General features: G+C 45.2%; 1 protein-coding gene across 1 annotated transcript in view; it reads left to right on the top strand.

Moving 5' to 3' along the window:
* Positions 1 to 393: 393 nt before the first annotated feature.
* Positions 394 to 13,165, top strand: part of tmtc2a (transmembrane O-mannosyltransferase targeting cadherins 2a) — a 34,532-nt gene continuing 21,760 nt past the window's right edge. The window contains exon 1 of the mRNA XM_068755564.1: positions 394 to 476. Within this exon, the coding sequence (XP_068611665.1) occupies positions 394 to 476 (83 nt within the window). The remainder of the gene's footprint in view (positions 477 to 13,165) is intronic.

Raw genomic sequence — 13,165 nt, 5'->3', positions numbered from 1 at the left:
CTGCAGAGCCATTGCGCATGCTCAGCCTCCCCGAAAACCACACGCGTCTCGCCGCGCTCTGTTGTCTCCGGTGCCAAGGCGGAGAGAGAGAGAGGGCGAGAGAGAGATGCGCTCATTGTGGACATCGCGGCACAGAAACGCGCACAGCTCGGCGACCGCTTGACCTCACGCCGCCCCCCCCCCCCCCCCCACCCCGACTCGTCTCTCTTACACAATGGGTTAGAGGGAGACATGGCGAACTTTGACAGACTTTCCGGATCACGAGAAATGCCCTGCGTCGCCGGGAGAGCCGTTCTGCCGAGCGGCTGAATTGAGAAGCGCGATAAACAGAACGGGACCTGATTTTCCGGGTCATTTCTATCTCGGCTGCTTCTCCTCCTTCTGCCTTGAGAGATGATCACGGAGCTGGCGTGCACCGCCGTGGCCGTGGGTCTTTATCTGAACACGCTGGACGCAGATTTCTGCTACGATGACAGGTAGGCTCGGAGCGCAGCGCAGTCAACAACACGACCATCCGGTCCTCCTGTCATCTCCTGTCGGTACCGGAGGAGGAGGGGGGGGCGTTGCGCCTGGATGATTGTTGGTGCTTTTTCTAGCGCGTAATAAATCACCGCTAATTTCCCCTCTCTTGTTTTCAAAGAGCGCAAAGACGCGGAGAAGGACGGGAGAAGTGAGGAAACGTGTTTAGTGTCATTTCATCCGTGTTTGTGTTGTGATGTGATTCTTTTTCGGGGACTGAGCTTTTTGGTGCTGATTAAGATGCGTAATTTTACATTACGTGCGCGTAAAAAAAAAAGGTGGCAAAGGATGCAGGTTTTATTTGATGAACAAAGAAAGCGCGCATCCACAGAAGTCAACACGTTGTGTCCCCGCCACATGCTGAGAGCGTGACGTGGATCAGATGCATCGCGCGTTGATGGGGGGTATTAAAGCTAATTTAAACATGCAGGTAGTTTCATTTTGCCAACAGCTGAACAAACATGTCGAGGCTTTCATGGGGGGGGGGGGTGTTAAGGTTACCGTTAGGGTTAGGGTTAGGGGGGGGGGGGGGCTGACCTGTGCTGCGTTTAGGGGCAGTTTCCAACCTAGAGGGAAAGGAAAAAGTGATTTTATTTTGAAGTGTCTATTCCATTTTATTAATTGTTGATTACAATGTTTTCAAGCAATCATTTGAACTCCAAAATGTTTATTCTTCTTTTTCCACTCTCTCTTTCTCGCCGTCTTGCCCAGACTCCTCTTGTGTAACACATGCACAAATGAAAAGAGTGATTTTAAGTTACGTGCTCTGTAGCTATATCTGTAATTTGTGTTTTGCCCCACAGCTGGTCAAAGACTTACTGAACAGGTTGTTCTTCCTTTTTGCTGCATAAGTTTCCCCTGAAGAGTTTTTGGCTCCTGCAATGGTTCTGTCAAAATTGATAATAATTATTCTTCCATTATCATGTATATAAATCTTAAAGTGAAAACTGCTAATATGAAAGGTATGCGATGGACGCCTCCGCCTGGGAATAAAAATAATTAACAGACAGTGAACATAGGATGACCCCTTCGTTCGTTCTTGCCACAGTCGGTTGCTGCCGTCTGGTATGCATCCCCAGACACCCCTGAAAGGTCAAAGACCCCCCCCCCCCTCCCCCATTTTACTTTTCAACACCATCGGTGACCCCTCTGTGTGTGAGGTGAAGGAGGTGACATTGCGAGGTTGTCAACAAAAGCCCTCTGGCGACATATTACCTGCGGCGCTGCCTCTCCTGCTTCAGTGAGAGCTAAGTATATGCCGTTGCTGGGTATCTATAAGAGTGACCATGGTAATTTGCACTCTGGCGGGGGGGGCACATGCTGGCGTTTTGGTTCAGCGGTGTCAGATGGAGGCGGTTGAATACCAATCAGAGGTCTGAGCTCCCTTGGTGATTCATCAAACGGGCGTCATCTCAAGGGGTCAAGAGTCGTGCGCTCCCAGTCTATTCCCTCAGGGAATCGAGGAGACTTCTGGGCAGAAAGGTTAAGGCAAGACAAAGATTGAAGTGGAGGGGTGTTGAGCGGATTACTCTACGTTGGAGATATTAAAAAAAAAAGACTAGTTGGAGTGTAGAACAATTAGCTTTTCCCTCATTTGTGTTTTTAAGATGTCCGGCAAGACGAGACGATCTTGTCTGATCTTTGTAGATGAAAGTGTTTTTGCGTGTCACATGTGGTTCTTGACATGAAAGACGAGATGGCGACCGGGATGCTGGACTCTGCTTTTTCAATCATGTCAATCATGTTGTTTCTTGACATTGCTCAAGGGGCCAGACAAACGCTCTTTGGGCCAATGGTATAGTCCCAATGAAAATCCTCTACAGCGACGGTTATTTTTAATTTATACGTAATAAGGTGTGATGCAGCATTTTACAGGCGGGCTCTTCTCTGGTTGAACCAAAACCCTTCATGGTCCTGATAAGTTTTCATTTGTACAGGCTGGTGGATCGTTTGCTGGAGAGTTGGGATCAGAGATTAGACGATATATTTTACCACCTCCGAACTCTCCGGTCTGACAACCTAATAAACGAGGCTGCACGTGATGCGGACATTTCCATTTATTGGATAAATGGATAAAGACTTTATTCTGCACCGAGAGTGGAACAAAGATGAGAAAAAGGAAATGAATTGCATCTTAAGTGGTTTTCAACATTCAGAGTCGTGCATCTGAAACATCTGTGACCTCAATCATGTCAGAGTCCTCTGTCCAACGCAGAAATTCATTATGGTCCCGCTGGGAGTGAAGGGAAAACATCTTCTTTCTTTGTTTAAGAAATCAAATGTCTGTGTGCAGGGGAGGTTTTAGGGCATTTGGGGGGGGGGGTTCAACAAATGGCTCATTTTTTGGTTCTATTCTTTATTTGAGATATTCTCATCCATTAGTACTTTAAAAAAGGTCATCCAAAACAAGGGTTTTAAGCAATTAAATATGCAACTTGAATAAAAGATGAGGACAAAATGCAGATGATCACAATATGTTTTTCTGCAATCGGTTACAATTCGAGCTCGAAGAATAAGTGAATAAAACATTCACGCATGAAATTGCAAAGTGCCTCTCAAAGTTGCAGGCAAGCAAACAAATCAGCAGCGAGCATCCTTGAGGAAGGTAAAAAGCCGACTAAGTGATCTGACTGAACGAGGAAAGACTTCTCATTTCGTTCCTTCTCAGCTGACATTTTGATAAATCGTCTTTTCCTCAGTTTTTCAGCGGCGGGGTTTTGAAATATCGCCACGCCACCAAATTTTAATGCAGCTAACGGAAAATAACTCAGAAGTGCTGGTCGGGGGGGGGGGGGGGGGGGGGGGTGTTAAGATCCTTGAGCTGCATATAAGAAAATTATCTGTTTAAAAGCTGAGGCGATTAAGTTGGAATCATGCGAACCCAGATTCCATGTGTCGCCATGCTTTGGCATTTACCATCGCATTAGCTCTGGGTCTTGTTTAAAACAGAATGTAATGCTGAATCGGCGTAAACACCGGGGGGGGGGCACATTTGTGCTCCATCGCAAGGCCTTAGCCACTTCTCATCATTGATATTTCATATAAAAAGGCTCAATGCTGCCAGGAATATCTTCCTTCCGTGGAATAATTATCCGAAACATGTGTGGAGGCTGTTGAAGTTACAGCGTGTGCTCAGCGTCGATAAATATTGGGCGAAGCTAATGTAAGCCAACGCAACGAGTTTGCAGACTCTCTTTAATTGAGCCATAATGAATGCAACTGAGGTGAAACTTATTTTGTCTGTCAGGAGGACTTCTCCCTGGAAGCACTGCCTAGAGACACGTAGAGAAATAAAGTGAACAGTGTGGTGAATGAAAAAAAGTGTTTATGAATGGTAATCTGAGACGGTTGCGAGGCAAGAGGCTTTTAACTCGGCTTATGTGCGTAAAGGATGATGTGTTTTTGAGGGGAAGCGGGCAAAACCTCTGGAAGAGTGCGGCTTGGTGATGAAATAGATGTCCGTCTCACAAAGACACTTTCCCAATGTATTCAAGCTTCGTATCCAACTCGTTGATCCTTGCTGTCGATGTCTTGTTTTCCCAGTATGCCCCCCCCCCCCTCCCCAGTGCAGGACTGAGAAAACAATGGGAGGACAGGAACAAAAGAGGTTTATTTTAATTACTTGCAGATTTGTATTCAGAAAAGCACTTAGTGGTCAGCTACACATGTCGATGCTTTGAAGCTGCTTCAAAACCACAAAGTCCCAAACTCGGTTTGTAGCATGGGGCGAATTAGAAGCTCCTTAGGGTTTCCATCCAGTGGCGTCTTTCTGTGAAGACATCCCCGTAGATAAGCAGAAAAGAAGGGATTGTTCAAAATTCACGCCGTCTTACACTGGGATTTTCTCCTGTGGTAATAAAGGGGCGGGGAAAACAGTCTTCCTGCAAAAAGAAGTGCTTCCACGATTTTGCTTCGAATAATGAGAGGGTGCTGAGACATGCATGAGGCAGTAAAGACTCTACTGTCCTCTGTTCAGTAGTACACCGCCCTTACCCTCTGGTAAAAAAACACCACCCATGAGGTAAAAATGGGCATGTTGATCTTTAGTTTGTTCCATTGAGTCCCGGCGATGCTCGATGCGGGTTGCCGCTACGAACCCTTGGCTGGCCTTCATGCTCTGAAGGCTGCACATACCCACCCATTTCGCCAAGGCGTGACCGCCAAACCTCAATCCCACGACCCTTTCCCGTACACACACGGCATGTGGGTCCCAAAACACTGGTATCCATGGACAACTGAACCTGAAAAAATTGCTTAGTGGCCTCCCTGTAGGCTACAAATATCAGCGCTGTCGATTTGTCATGTAGCGCCAAGATGTAGGAGGGTGAAAACCTCAAACCACCGATAAAGGGGTAAAGCAAATACTCTTGTTGATGTTCATAGTTCTTTTCCCGAAGTGAGGCCTTTTCATGTTCGCAAGCGGAGGGTTGGATTTCCTGCCCGTTGCACTTTGTAAGCATGAGTTCCCTTTTGTGGCGTTAGATTACGCGTCCACTTTCTCTCTTAAACCCAAGAGGTGGACTTACAACAATTTACAGCAGTTGGGGCGTAATAGAAAACCAAAAATCAACTCAGGGATCACAGGAATCGCAAGCAGCTACCCTTTTGTAATCCATATAGCATCGAGTTTCGTCTTTCAGCGACCACTGAGAGTTTTTTTTTTTTTTTTTCGTCTGGAGCTCAGAACAGCTGTCGGAAGAGAGAATCAAACGGCGTGCTCACGTTTCACTGCAGCTTGTAGCATTTGGGACTGTGAAAAGCGCTCTAAAGGGGCGTCCGACATCAATCGGTCAGTGCCACATAAGTTAAAGGGTTCTGTTCGTGCCTGTGAAGGATGTTGGTGCCGACATCCATCCGACATCAACATGATCATGGTCCTCTCAGCCAGTCTATTTAGCTGGGCGGTAATTGTTTTTTTTTACATAGCGAAACAAGCCTGTTGACTGACCAAAAATCACTGTGCCATGCGCTGAGCGATGGAAACCTCCATTCATCTGAGCAAGACACCGAATAAGCGAGATGCACTTCTCAAATCATTAGCGATTAATTAGCTCGACATCCTTGGCACCGAACCTTAGCTGAGCACTGCACAAACTCTTTTCCATCGTAACGGATGGTTACGCCAGTGAAATCTACTAAATATAAATTAGGCTGTCTGGGTCAGAACAGCAGAGAACCGAATGTGTGTGTGTGCGCGTGTGTGGGGGGGGGGAATTGGTTTGCGCTTCTCACCTCATAAAAACCCGAGAGGGAGAGATTGAGGGAGGTGGTGTGAGGGCTAGTGAGATTTAAGGTTCGGGAAAGATCAGATGACAGCCCTTTACTCAAGTGCACGCTTATAGTTGGGTATTAATATGTAGGGGGGGGGATAAAGTGATTATTTTGGAAGCTTGGTCACTACAGTAACAATATTTATTGTCCTTTAAGCTCAACTTAAGAGACTTTCAAAAGAAATTAGTCTGAAATATAAAAATGATTCCTCTGTATTGTGAATTGTTTTTCCACATTTACGAATGCAGTTTAATTCATATTCCATTCCCATCCTCATGATTTACTTTGCGGGAGGAGATAGCCTCTCTCTTTTTTACTGTTTCCATCTGATAAGCACCCGAAAGCGGAGAGCCGCGCTCGATGATACAGATAGAGGAAGCGTGCAGGTTTGTGTGTGTGTAGCGGTTTGTGACACAATGGAAGGTTATTTGTAGAAAATGAAGCGAGGCTACCATTATAGATATAGAAGGAAATAGAAGGAGTTTGCATCTACGGTTGGAAAAAAATGTTACTGCTCAAGAAAGACAAATCTGTATGGCTTGATACTCCGTTATTTAGACTTGGAATTTCCTGTTTCACTGTACAGCCACATAGTTTACGCCCTGCCAAGAAGTGGATGAGGGATATTGGAATTGGTTATGTCCATCTGTGGCTGTTTTGTCAGAAATTCTTGCAGATATGAAAAATATCTGGAGTTTTTTTTGTTTTTGTTATGTAGTTAAGAATATGCAGACGCTGTAAAAAACGGGAATATGAACCCGGACATTTTTTTTTTCATTTGTTGCGTGTATTATTCCAGTGAACATGTTTTCTCAAAACACATTAAAGATTGAAGAACGAAAATCAACGGGTTTGAAATAGGTGTGGCTAAAAAGCTTCTCATTGGGGCCCCCTAGTGTTCAAAGATGCACCCACTGCCTTGTTTTTTTTTTTATTAATATTCATTCATTCATTTTCCAACTGCCACGGAATACAGGGAGGACAGGAGCTAAGAAGCCAGCGGCGATGACGAGGCGAGACGAGAGTCAGGTGCGTCGAGGCCGGGCCCGCCGATCCGCCGGCTGCGGCACAAACACCAATCAGGACAATTAGAAACAGGTGTGAGGCAGGAGAACAATGGACAAACGGAACAGAAACGCACAACCCGCCCATTTTTATGAAGAAATGAACTTGCATTCGAAACTGTTATCACGTATAAGCATCAGTTTCCTTGGATTTTCATCTGTGAATGTTTTAGAAAAATTAAGACCATCGTCCTCCATGTTTACTGTCCTCCTCCATATTTTCTGTGCAGAGTCAAGAAGCCTTGATATCAACCCCCCCCCCCATCCCCCCCCCCGTTTGATAAACTGCCCTTTCGAGGATTTCTCAATAGCCCACTCGCCCAACCCACAGTGGGCATCTTGTCTCAAGATGTGATCGATCACTAACATTTGACAGATGTGATGCATTTTACACTTTGAGCCATGCTGTATTTAATTTATTTTGCTTTACCATAAATGTTTTTTTTAAAATTCACAATCCAAGGCAACCAATCATTCTTTTTCATGTGAATTCCATCCTCCAAAAGAGATTTCTTTTTTGCAGATTCCTATCTCTTCCCTGTTTACATGGAACGCCGACATATTAGAGGATGCCACTGAGATTTCATCCAAAAAAATTGAACACTCGCTCATTTTCCCTCCAAGGCTTACTCATTATCGCAATACCACATCCAGCCAATCCATTACTGAGGCGGCTCAAAGTGACAATTTAATCCACACACTGCAGCCTCACTGTTTATTCCCTGAGCAGCATCTCCTCACTCATAGCGTTATCAGCAGCAGAAACATGCCGTGTCACATCCCCGCTGCAAAGTAAAATGAACTCATCCTGTTCGTCAAAGGCATGGAGATGCAGTCTATTCTTAGCAAAGCGCCTCTTCCCATCAGCCCCTTTTGTTCTGCAGCTGCAGAGAGGTTGCAGGAAAAGTTCTTTTGAAAAGATGAAGGCTCGACAAGAAGAACAAAGGCCATGCTTTTTTGTCTTTTGCAATGAGTTTGAAGCCACCAACTAAGTTGGCTGAGCACATAAATGGCAATCCCTGGCTGTGCATATAAAAGGCTGAGTATTACACCAAACGGCACATCTGAAGCTTTTGAAATAACATGGCAAAACTCTTGTTTTATTTTACGCCAAAGATGTGGCAAAATGACAGAGTGTATTTCACGCTTCCGTTTTTTTAAATAAAAATTTAAATAAATTTCTAAATAAAAAGGTAGAACTCGATATATGAATGAGCTGGTGGGTGGATTTTTATTTCCTTCACTAAGAGCCAGTTAATGCTAAGCTATGCTAAGTGGCTGTCAAACTTTTCATGTAGGCGCAAGTCAGTCCTTTCCTATCCTATTACAGGGGGGTGTTCAGTTACTTCTCTGTCACTGCTTCATATTGCGGTGATTTATATGTATATATTGAAGAACAACTTGGCTGCAATCACTTGTAACCCAGTCTTCCATCCAAATGTCATGGCGTTGGCGCATGACATCATGTCTCCTCGTCCCTCCGGTCCATCTCAGAGGGGAATATATGGTTCTCTTTTAAGATGTTATACGATGCATTTTATGGTTTTATAATGGAGTTTCCTGCAGTATTTTAAACAGTGCCGTATTCTTTGGAGCCCCTGCTGATTGTTTGACAAACTTGACTTATATTAAATCTCCTAAAGGGAAACTCATTGCATATAGTTTATTATTGCACTGAACCTTAGCCATAGTTAATAATCGGCCTTTTGGACCACCAATTTGTGTTTCCAAGTGGTTTTGACGTCTGAATGAGTGTTTGGCAAATTGAAGCGGGCCATTATATAGCCGACTTGTGCTTTGTTTTTATCGATGAGGGTTTAAGTGGAAGGGGTTTGTGTACTTCAGCGATGACATTGGTTCTAATGTGAGAGTCAAGTCCAGGCAAATGGTTTTGTTGTACCAGCCGTGTTGAACAGATCACAGACCAGAATTTGAAAAGATCTCGGATAATTAGCACACATACTTGAAAAGAAGACAAATTTGGTTTGGGTTGGCCCCCATGGTACCTCTCTATGGCCCCCCCCGTTTCTCTCCCGCTAATGCTGGAATGTGACAACTGGTCACGGCAGAAGAAAGACTGGCTCATTCTGGATTGGATACAGTGCTGGATGGCCGGTTAGCACGGCATACTTGGCCATTACGAGCGCTGCATGCCAATCGGACCAGTGAAAGCCATCAAGGCAGGAAGAAGCCGGAGTGTGACACCGTGGGGAGTTTTGTTCCTGCACACACAACTCCCAACTCGCTCTAGAAACGCCATCGAGGGCCCAAATCCTCTACATTTTAAATTTTTTTTCAATTTGTGATTGGATTACAAACTAATTCTGATGGAGCATTAAAGAGTTTTTGTTGAATCAGAGACAGAAGGCTTTTGAGCGGAAACAGAATGCCGCTTTGTTTCACCAGCTGCTCCCCTGGCAGCAGCGCTGCAGCGCTCCGAATCTTCAACTGGCTCCACGATTTGCCATCAGCCATTAAAGTTCTACTCATTATAATCTCAAAAATCAAAAACAAATATTATCCGGTTCCCTCAAAGGAATTCTGAAGTTTTGTATCCGCCCACAACTATAGATTGATTCTTGTGTGCCGCTTTCTGGGTGAGCGAGTAATGGTTAAACAATTGTTCCGTTCTCCCGAGTAGTTTTCAATGTCTAGTAACACAATTGGAGATCTCAGCAAGGGTCAGGAGACTTTGCTAAATCCTGCCAATGTCTGCCTGGAGACAATATTGTTGGAAATATTTGAAGCAGTTTGCTCAAACCGGGTTCTCTTGGAAATTATTGTCACAAATTCTAAAATTGCGTTAAATTCACAAAGTGAGCCGGCAACATTGGCGGTCGATTCAGAGCCGTGATTCTTCTTGACCTGCCAGCATTCCCCGAAGAGTCAAACCAGTGCCAGGCAACATCCCCCCCCCCATTTTAATTAATGTGTGTGAAGGCTGTTTCTGCAGGTGTCTGGAGGTGTGTGGTTTTTTTGTAGGTCACTGTGCCAACAAGCGCAGCCTCTCTGGAAATAGGCCAGTTGTAGAACCAGAGGTAAGGGACAAAGGGAAAAAAAATTATGATTAAAAGCTGGCGGTGGTGTAACAGTGGAGCTGTAATGGTAACCATAGTAACCCCAGCCGAATATTGGGACTGGAAAATGCTGCTGCTCTTTAGTCTCTTCTTCCAAAGAGATATCAAATGAAGAAAGACATCATTTATTGAACATATAAAGGCAAAATCATAAACTACGGCTGCGTCTCAAATCCCTTCCAGTTTAACACTATCTTTTTTTTTTGAGGACCTGAATTATAATGATTCAGGGCTTTTTTTTTTTTTTTAAATATGGCAGATGGACCATTTCATTTCCCCCACTCATTTTAATTTGGAATCTCGATTGACCATTAATAGTTGCATTTCAATTTTTTTATGAATTATAATTGAGGTAAATTGGCCAACAACAGCGAAATATCCCCTGGAACCCTGCATTCTAGTGTTTTGCAGTATGTGCAGCCATCTGAAACAGATTCCCTCGCCCTGCACAGCCGGGATCGGCACATCGTTTGCCCGCCTTGGAGCAGCACCCGTTTTTTAATCAAGAATTGAATGCCACTGTCATCTGCTGATGAGACCTGATGCAGAGTTTGGACAGACTGATTGGCTCCTGATTTTTCTTCTGGTGGGCTTGACGTTGGTGACTGTTTTGCTGATAAAACCTGGATGTAAGGGAAAGCCAAGCATTTTGCAAAGCGCATAAATCTCCCAGCATGCAGCGCCCCTGGACTTTGGCTGTTTTACATGCGTTTCTCACTGTGAACGTTGTTCGGGCACCGTACAGAACTGTAGGCATACGAGATTTAGTGGCTGAAATCCCTATAAATCTCACATCAAGAGCTCTTTTCCTAACTTATATAGAAGGAACAACACCGTATATAGGAAAGAAAGCTCCTGGTGGTCTTCAAGGGGGGGGGGTCCATGGTGATGGGAAATTGGGATTGGCATTGAAGGGAACTGTAAACTCTCTGTACTTCAGTAGCGTACGATTTTCAGTTTCACTGAATTCACGACATAAAATAGTTTTTAACAGCTTTTCCGAAGCATGAATTTCGACCCCCCCCTGTAAATCCCAGCCTGCTCTTTTCCCTCCGTTGTGTCGGCGGCGCTCGTACCCCCCCAAGGAGAGTTAAGAATTAGCTTTATTAGCCATTGATTTTCTCCTTGCCTTTTCCGGCCGTCGTGGCAGAGGATTCATCACAGGCTTTTACCGACGCCATCGCTCAGGAAGTGCTGTCTCCTTTTTTTTTTTTTTTTTTTAGCTGAGGTGGCATCGGTGGCGTTGTCAAGAGCGCCTCCATTTTGTACGAGACGTTAATGGGAAGCGATCAGTCAGTCACGGAGATGGAGATAAAGACTCGGCAATCGATCCGGTGAAAAAAATCGATGGAGTCGCACTTTTGATGATTGTTTTCACGCTTCCTGCTCGCAAGAGCGGCATTATGTTGGAGCTTGCCCCGTAAGAAATGTACTTTAATGACCGTGGACACGCTTCCATGCGTATCAGTTATCAAAACAAGTTTAACATTCATCCCCTTTGAGTTAAGCCTGGTTCTGCCTCCGCTGCCGGCTCAGATGCTGGACAGTGATCCCCATGGAGACTATTTCAGAGTTGAGGTAAATCCGTTGGGTGGACCTGTGAGGAAATGAATAAAACATATAGCCTCTGTTTGCGAGATGGTATCAAGGTGAAACGAAGCTGCTGCGTATAATTTGTGAGGCTTTATCGCTAATCTCTGCACGAAGAGTTCAGATAAATCATTCATCCAGCCTTTTCCTTCCACCGAACCTCCTGCTGGTTATCCTGCATCCCGCCAGGAGATGCAGGAGGGGCTGGCCTTTAATCAATAAGAAGATAGCTCCAGTGATCCGAGAAGGACAGAAAAAAAAAAACGGTTAGTGCCTTGAATAGAGAGTCAGTTTCACCCTCTTTTTTTTCTCCAGTAATTATATAAAAAAAGAAGCTATGAATCCCCCCCCCCGCCGCCAACCTCGGTGCCTGAGCCCCATCCAACGGCGGTTTCTCACTAGTCACACATTTTTCATGATGGAAAGACATGAGCTGGACATTCAATCTGCCAAATGAAAGTTTAAGTACACATCAGGAATAGGAAGAACCAGTGACAGAATGACATTTTAATGAATCCTATCTGGACGTTTAGGCACATTTTCCTCCCCTCTCACGTCGATGCCCGCTTTGGTGTGTGTGCGACGGAGTGTGGGAACGCCGCGGTGCCACTTCTGGCTGCGGCATTGTTCTGCCACTGGTGTCGTCGTCGTACGATGTGTGAGAACACCCTCAGTGCTCCCTCCCTGACCTTTCTGCCAGGAAACCTGCAAACCCGACAGATTCAAAGTGTGGGGGAACCGTTTTTTACGCTATTATTGAGTGTTTTCCTGCATGAGACGGAAGAAAATAGCATTTGAATGCGGAAAATAGCCTTAATGGAGGCGGGAAGAATTTTGATTGGGGATGTGATTCTAGTGTCTTTTCTGTTCCTCTTTCATCTTTGCCGCCATCTGTGGTGTACGTGGCCACATACTGACAGGATTATAGCAGCTAATAATCAGCCAATGAATGAATCACACGGGGGTGGGGGGCCCAGGCAGCCAGCGGGGAGACACCTCTCACGGTGCAGCTCGATGCGCTTCTCGCCGGAGTGACCACCGAGGTAAAATGTATTGCATTTTTTAAAAATCCTCCGGCAGCTGCAGCCTGAGCTGCGTGCAGCCGGGAATGGTGCATTCCTGCCAACTGCAACGCCACATGAAGCGAGGACGCTTTGGTACAGATAACATATGGTGTCATTCTGCGTGCATGACTGTGGAGCCTCGAGCACATGCTATAATGTGGCACAACCATGGATCAGATTAGCGGCCGACCCCCGACCTCCTTGCACGTCTCAGGAACTCTGTGCACTCTATGATCTCTTATGATCTTAATCCTGTTAGCATTGGATAACACAGACGTGATCCGGTACCCCCCCCCCCCCCCCCCCCCACCGCAGTTACACGTTGTCTTACTGCCGTCGTCAGTGGAAGTGAAGATACATTCAATAAGGGACGTCTCGTATTCCATTGCACATTGATTTGACTAATTATGTCAAATCAAGCAATTTGATTGTATGTTAGTCAATTGTTAGGTCCCTGAATGCATCATGCTTCCAAATGAATGGGAATAAAGCAGGAAGGACAGAGGGAAACAATGTTTCTGGGTTTGAGTGTGTAATAATAGGGCTACAAAATCTGAATTTCGGTGTGTTTACTTCACCA

This window comes from Brachionichthys hirsutus, chromosome 22 (assembly GCF_040956055.1).
Source record: "Brachionichthys hirsutus isolate HB-005 chromosome 22, CSIRO-AGI_Bhir_v1, whole genome shotgun sequence".
NCBI lineage: Eukaryota > Metazoa > Chordata > Actinopteri > Lophiiformes > Brachionichthyidae > Brachionichthys > Brachionichthys hirsutus.
Note: the sequence above shows the minus strand (reverse complement) of the source record. Positions and strands in the feature narration are given on the sequence as shown.